The sequence below is a fragment of the Triticum aestivum genome, chromosome 3A (assembly GCF_018294505.1).
Source record: "Triticum aestivum cultivar Chinese Spring chromosome 3A, IWGSC CS RefSeq v2.1, whole genome shotgun sequence".
Taxonomy (NCBI): Eukaryota; Viridiplantae; Streptophyta; class Magnoliopsida; order Poales; family Poaceae; genus Triticum; species Triticum aestivum.
Genome location: NC_057800.1, coordinates 589143330 through 589150019, shown reverse-complemented (window position 1 = coordinate 589150019; position 6690 = coordinate 589143330). Strand labels below are relative to the sequence as shown.

Sequence of the window (6690 nt, the reverse complement as noted above, 5' to 3'; positions counted from 1 at the left end):
AGAATGTTTCTATATTACCTAAAAAGTGTTTTGGGAAAAAGTTTACCTTATGATTGAAAAAGGTTCATTGTGTGTTTAAAAAAAGTTTATCATGTATTTACAAAATGTTCACACATTTATTTCAAAAAACTTAGTTTTCAAAGTAATGAACCATTTTTGGTACTTATTCCTTCATATTTTTTATTTCGTACATTTAGAACATATTTTATGAAATTTACAAAAATAATATATGTGTTGATGGACCGGTGTTACATCGGACGGAGCATACCTATTCCTCGCTATGAGCAGCAAACACGAACACCAGTCCTATGTTTCGCTTACTGCGAAACCGACGTGAGCCTAAGTGTTCGTCTTATGGGCTGGCCCAACTGCGCGGCGTTGTACTCCAGATTGGTTTTCGAAACTTCGGCCCGATATTGGGGTTCCGCTTGGTTTTTTATTTTTCTTTTCTATGTTTTTCTCTATCGTTTTTTCTATCAGTTTTCTTTCGGTTTTTATTTTCTGTTTTTCGTTATTTGTTCTTGGATGTTGACAATGCCCACATATATAGTGGGAGCGACATCAGCCCACACGTTTTATAAGAGCATCCACAATGTTGTGTTTTGTTGCCTCTAAGCCAGCCCCTAAGTCTTTAGAGGCAGGCGCTATACACTGTGGGCATACGTCTCTAAGCCAAAATCTTTGGCATAGACGCCAAGCTTGGAGGCTGCCTCTAATTCTTGCTTTGGAGTAAAATAATCAGCTAACCTCACATGTCATGGATAGAAAGAATGATGGCCATGCAAAGAGATGAGACATAATCGGTTAAAGAATCAAATATTTTACTCTATGTGGGGACACCTAAGAGGCTGGGAATATTTGCTACACACTACAGGACATGGGGTCCAGCTTAGAGGCAAGCCAGCCTCCAAGCACCGTGGATGTTCTAACACACAGACTGCGCCACGTCACCGCATGCATGTATATGGAAATCTTTTTGATTTTCAGTTTTTAAAATGTTTTATCTCTTAAATGAAAAATCCGATTGAAGATCCGTTTTCACCCTTAAATCCATCGCGACGAGATCTTCAAAACTAGATCTCATATCAATATGTTTCGACGACTTTTTTTCAGGGTTAAAAGTTGTCATGTCTATTGCATATGAATTGTCATGGTGTTTACGCTGAAGTTGCCATGATATGTTTCAGCTGTTTTCTTCTACATTTAAAAGTATTTTTTTACATATTATAAAACAGGTAATTAAGAAACTAGACTTGCCATGAACCATAAACTAAAATTGCCATGATACATGCATTTAAAATTGCCATGGTTCATATAAAAAATATTTTTATGGTCAAAGTACTGGAAGTGCCATGATCAAAATACTAAAATTGCCATGCTCTATAAACTGGAATTGCCACATGGCAACTTTAGTGTAAACACTATGGCAAATACGGTGTAAACATCATGGCAACTTTTGAGCAAAAAATATTCGTTGAAACATATCAACATAGGATCTAGTTTTGAAGATCTCGTTGAGACAAATTTATGATGAAAATGAATTTTTAATTGAATTTTTAATTAGGAGATAAAATATTTTTAAGCCGAAAACCACAAACATGCCCGTTGATGTCATCTGTTTTGACGTGACAAAATGAATGGTAATGAAGACGTTTGGACCATGTTGTTTCGTGCCACATGTGTGGGCATTAACATTTGCGTTGTTCTTTTGGTTTTCTTTGGTGACTTTATTCAAAAATAAATACAAGTGAACTTTTAAGAATTCACACTGACCATTTTTGAGTAGAAGTGACATTTTTGAAATACACACTAAACATATTTTTTAAATAAACATTGCGAATATATCCGATTACATGTTCAAATTTTGTAAAATGCACATTGAATATTATTTCAACACAAGAAATATTTTTTAATTGCATTTAATAAATTTTAAAATGCCATCAACATTTTTGGTAAAACATGCAAAAAATTATTAAGTGTTTATGATTTTTCCCTAAAGTGGCAGAGACTTTTTTTAAAATCGCATAAAGAATTTTAACATTTCATCATCATTTCTTAAACTTTCATGATCATATGTTAAATGTCTGGGCATTTTTAAATGTCGTGTACAATATTTGTTTTGTGAACCCTTTTTAAAATTTATGAGAACATTTTTAAAATTATTATGAATATTTTTCAAATGACATGAACATTTTTTACGTTATTATGAACATTTTTCAAATGACATGAACATTTCTTACATATTTATGTCACATTTAAAAATATTCGTGTATACGGGCAAATTCTATTTAAAAAAGGTTTAGTTTTTTTAAAAAGTTGCTCATACGTTGTCATTGGAATGTGAAAAAAAAGGTAGTTCACAAAATATATGTTCAGACGGAGCCACTTCCATGTCCGGGCTAAGATTCAATACTTGAGACATTCAATCGCGAGTCTCAAAAAAAGAAGAAGAGATATTCAATCATGTACGTACGCGTATCTTGAGTACAAAGGTGGCTACACGATGCCTCTGGCCGTAGCCGTCAGATGGAGACCCTGATCGATGTAGAGCGTGATCATGGTCCTGTAGTTGACGCTGGCATCCTTGTCATGCAACGCGAGCACGAAGAAGCGGAGCAGCACGGCCGCGAAGATCTTCATCTCCCTGTACGCGAATTCCTTTCCTAAGCAGATCCTTGGACCAGCCTGGAAAGCCGTGAACTTGAAAGGGCTCTCCGGCAGGAACTCGCCGCGCTCGTCGAGCCATCTTTCGGGTCGGAAGGCAATGGCGTCCTCGCCCCACAGCCGCTCCATCCTGCCCATGGCGTAGGGGGCGTAGAACACGATGTCTCCCTTGCCGACGCTGAGGCCGTTGGGCAAAACGTCGTCGGAAAAGCACTCCTTGTTATCCTGAAGCACAAAAAGACAGAAGAACTCATATCTGCAATTGTGCAGGTCAGTGAATTGTGATGGTTTTAACATGTTTTTTTTTGCGAAAAAGTTCTTGTATTACTCAAAGTTCGGTCTTAAAATCTCGTCCAATGAGAACTGAGCATAGCTCAGCTGGCAAGGCGCGAGAGTTTGCAGCCAGCTATCAATGATCTCCTTGACGATGAACGCATGCTTTTATTTGTTGCCAACTCCTTCCTTGATCATCGAGATATCCTCCGAACAATCCGATTCGACATCAATGGGTAAGTATAATTCCATTGTAGTGCTAATGAAATTCCCTCTTTTATAGCTAATAGCTTTGCTTCTAACGCATCAGCGCATGTGAATAGATGCCTGCATGAACTAAGAATTATTGAGCCTTCAGAATCCCTGAGAATCATGCCTGCACCCCATTTGTTTTCAAGGTAAGAACCATTTGGATTGAGTTTTACTCTGCCCGCCCTTGGTTTAGTATACGAGCTGGTCATGGTCTGCTCAGGAGTGAATTGCTAAAAACAACCACATTCTAAGTTCATTTTCGGATTTGCCACCACATTCCTTATGCGCTCCAAAAATCTACCGGTTTCCTTACTAATTTTCTCAATAAACACTGAAGATGGTTCAAGACAAATTAATCCAATTTCTGACATGCCGGGCCCGCTAGTCAAGTCCACACGGCACTAAAAGTCAACATAAAGAAGTTGAATGTTAAGTTAAAAGGAGGGGCCACCTGTCAGGGCCCAATCCACAAATCTCGTCCAGCTACTCACCCCAGCCGAGCGCCACCACCTCGCGCATGGTCTGCTGACTCCCCCGGCCGGGCGCGCCGCCGGTGAGCCCACCTCCGGCAGCCACGTCCCCTTTCCCCTTCTCCTTCTCTCTCCCTGGCGCCTCCTCCTTACACTGCGCCCGCTCGCCCAACGGTTGCCGAGCATAGGCGGCCACGGCTCGGCAGCAGCGCTCGCCGCAGCGACAGATGGCCCCGCCATGGCCTGCTCTCGCCACCACACCGTAAGCCGTTGTGTTGGCCTTCTTAGGCCAGGGAAGACCGTGCCACTGCCCCCCTCGCTTCCTGCTTCTGTGACGCGCGTGGACGGTGTTGGGCTAGCCATGGCCGAGGGGATGCGTGGCCGAAGCTTGGTGGCGTCCATGGTGTCGTTCTTCAGGGCAGGGAGCAGGGGCTCGGTAGGGCGTGGCCGGGACGAAGCTATGGCCTTGCTCAGCTCCAAGAACCGCCGCCGTTCGCTGCCGAGAACTGTCAGTCCTCTGTGCGCAAGCTGTTTGAAGAACTGCCATAGAAAGAAATAAGAAATATGGTAGCAAGCTCTAACGGATGGGTCCTACATCCAACTTGACGGTGAATGTTGTTTGTGTTGACTTTTAGTGCCACTTGGACCTGACCACTGGGTCCAACTTGTCAGGAATTGGTTTAATTTGTCCCAAATCGGTCATAAGTGTTTATTGTGAAAATTAGTAAGAAAACTGATAGATTTTTGGGGCCCCCAAGGAATGTGGTGGCAAATCGGAAAGTGAACTTAGAATGTGGTGGTTTTTTGCAATTCACTCTCTGCTCAGTATCTTGAGAGAGTTGCTTGCATTGGTGGCTCAGGTCCGACCTGCTTTGTCTTTACGGGTATCAACTTGGGACACATTTTGGATGGTTATTCGTTGGGTGTGACTAGGTCTCAGTCATTTGAGACTTAACCAAGTCTCAGTACAGTGACATAACATGTAGTAATTAAGACAGAAAATTAAAAGAAACTTTTGTACGAACCTCAATGTATGATCTCACAAATATAGCATCGGCTAAGGCATAACCAAGTCCCAGTCGACTAAAATTTAGCAAGACTGTTTTTTATTAATTAACTATGCAATTTTTCTTCTAAGTACTTAATTAATGAATGGTAAATCCTTTGCCTTCTTTTCGAAAAAAAAATCTGCAGTTATAATCTTCCATGGAATCCCAACAAGTTTAGAGTGTGCCGTCAATTCGTGGTAGATGGATGGACTCACCAGCGGGAGCGAAGGGTACAGCCGGAGCGTCTCCGTCAGGGCGGCGTGCAGGTAGTGCATCTTGTTGAGCGCCTCGTCGGTGAGGCTCCGGGAGAAGTCGTCGATCGATGACGTGGCCTCGCCGGCGTCGGCAGCCTCCTCGCTTATCCTCTCCTGGACCTCCGGGTGCTTGCACATCATGTACAGGAACCAGGCAAGCGCTCCGGCGGTCGTGTCCTTGCCGGCCATGACTATGTTCAGTATCATGTCTCTCAGGTGCTTGTAGTCCACCTCGCCGGCGTCGCGGGTGCTTGCCTGTATGAACCTCGACAGCAGATCATCCTTGGACACCTGTCAAGTGAGTCACCAACGTCAAGGAAAACCTGAGCTTCGGTTTCAAGCGTAACATACTAACAGTGTCGTGTGCCTCGCCGTCGTCCGATATCTCGTCCGCCCTGGCACGGATGCGCTTGTACATGAACTCGTCGACGACCTCAATCCTGCGCCTGAGCGCCGCCTCGGCGCCGACGTTGAGGAACCTCGACACCTTCCAGAAGGCGTTGACGAAACGGAGCAGGGTGAACTCGCTGGCGTCGTCCAACGCCGCGGCGAAGCGGCTCCCCTCGTCCGACCCCGACAGCGTGTCGAGGTCCACGCCGACGGCGATGGTGAAGATGGAGTCCATCGTCGCTTTCATCAGCAACTCCTGATCCAAGAAACCAGTCAAATATACACGTATCGGCTTCGCGGGATGGTCCTGGAAGGAATTAACCAGAGGCTTTCAACAGGGACGTCCTTGCTCATAGGTCAGAGGATGGTCCTGGAGTTAAGCAGAGGATGCTCGATGGTTGACCTGAAAGTCCATGGGTTGCTTCGCGGCTGCGTTGCCGGAGACGATGTGCGCGAGCTTGGCGGCGTCCCTGTTGAAGACGCCGCCGCTGAAGTCCCGGAGGGCCCTCGTGGAGAAGTCGTAGCTGGCGATCTTCCTCTGCTGCCTCCACTTGTCGCCGTCGGCCGTGAAGATGCCGTCTCCGAAGAGATCGCTCGTCTTGTCGTAGTGAGACGCGCCCTTTCATTGTGTTTGTTCAGAAACATCGATCACACGCATATATTATGAGCTAATCACTCTCTTGATCCAAATTAGTTACTGTACTACCTTGCATCGCGTACCTTGCCGTAGTTGGCGAAGTTGGTCCTGAGGATGTGCTCGACCACCGCCGTGTCGGAGGTGTAAATCTGCCTCCGGCCCGGCGCGAGCAGCCGGAACGTCGCGTGCTCGCGGAACAGGTCCGTGTAGTAGTCGTGCAGCCGCCGGAGGTGGTATACCTGGTGGAACACCGTTCCGGCCACAGGCGGGTACCGCGCGGCGCCGCGGCCGACAACGATGGCGGCAAGGTACGAGCCGATCGCTAGCACGGCGAGGCCGGCAGCCAGCAGCAAGGCCGGGGAGCACTCCGGCATTCCCGTCGCCATAGCCGCTCACTTGGTCGCGTGTGTGTTGTGACTTGTGAGCTGAGCTGAGCTGTGCGTGTGAGAGTGACTCGGCCGGCCGGAACTGTGGCAAACGATTCCTTACGGTCCACCTTGGGCCACGTTATCTCTTCGTGTCGCCTTTCTTCTTAATTCCCTTTCCCGTGCAAAATGGAAAATTGCACGTTACCAGCTGATAGCGGCAGATCCCGGGTCATTCATTGAATGCTCAAGATTCGTGCGTTAGAATAGTGTATAACACGTGAATCATTTTTCAGATGAGATACATTGCAATACACTCTATGCATGTCTAAGATA

At 45.7% G+C, this 6690-nt stretch overlaps 1 protein-coding gene across 6 annotated transcripts; it reads right to left on the bottom strand.

Annotated features, from left to right (window-relative positions):
• Positions 1 to 2341: 2341 nt before the first annotated feature.
• LOC123062419 (cytochrome P450 704C1) lies at positions 2342 to 6477 on the bottom strand. 6 transcript variants are annotated; one of them, XM_044485920.1, is made up of 6 exons: positions 6073 to 6477; positions 5756 to 5971; positions 5318 to 5659; positions 4924 to 5253; positions 3681 to 4199; positions 2342 to 2889 (listed from the first exon to the last, which is right to left on the bottom strand). In XM_044485920.1, the coding sequence occupies exons 1-6, from the start codon at positions 6373 to 6375 to the stop codon at positions 2497 to 2499; spliced, it is 2103 nt and encodes a 700-aa protein (XP_044341855.1). In that variant the 5' UTR covers positions 6376 to 6477; the 3' UTR covers positions 2342 to 2496. The 6 variants fall into 6 exon arrangements, with proteins under 6 accessions (XP_044341855.1, XP_044341856.1, XP_044341857.1 ...); XM_044485921.1 differs by having other exon boundaries at positions 5330 to 5659; XM_044485922.1 differs by having other exon boundaries at positions 5318 to 5608; positions 6073 to 6476.
• Between the last annotated feature and the right edge of the window lie 213 nt (positions 6478 to 6690).

Bases quoted from the DNA above. Each gene is read 5' to 3' on its own strand.
- LOC123062419 (XM_044485920.1), bottom strand. From the start codon at position 6,375: ATGGCGACGGGAATGCCGGAGTGCTCCCCGGCCTTGCTGCTGGCTGCC. The intron at 4,200-4,923 runs GTGAGTCCATCC...TTTCTATGGCAG, and splicing joins TGTACCCTTCGCTCCCGCTG to TTCTTCAAACAGCTTGCGCA. The intron at 2,890-3,680 runs GTGAGTAGCTGG...TTTGTGCTTCAG, and splicing joins GGTGGTGGCGCTCGGCTGGG to GATAACAAGGAGTGCTTTTC.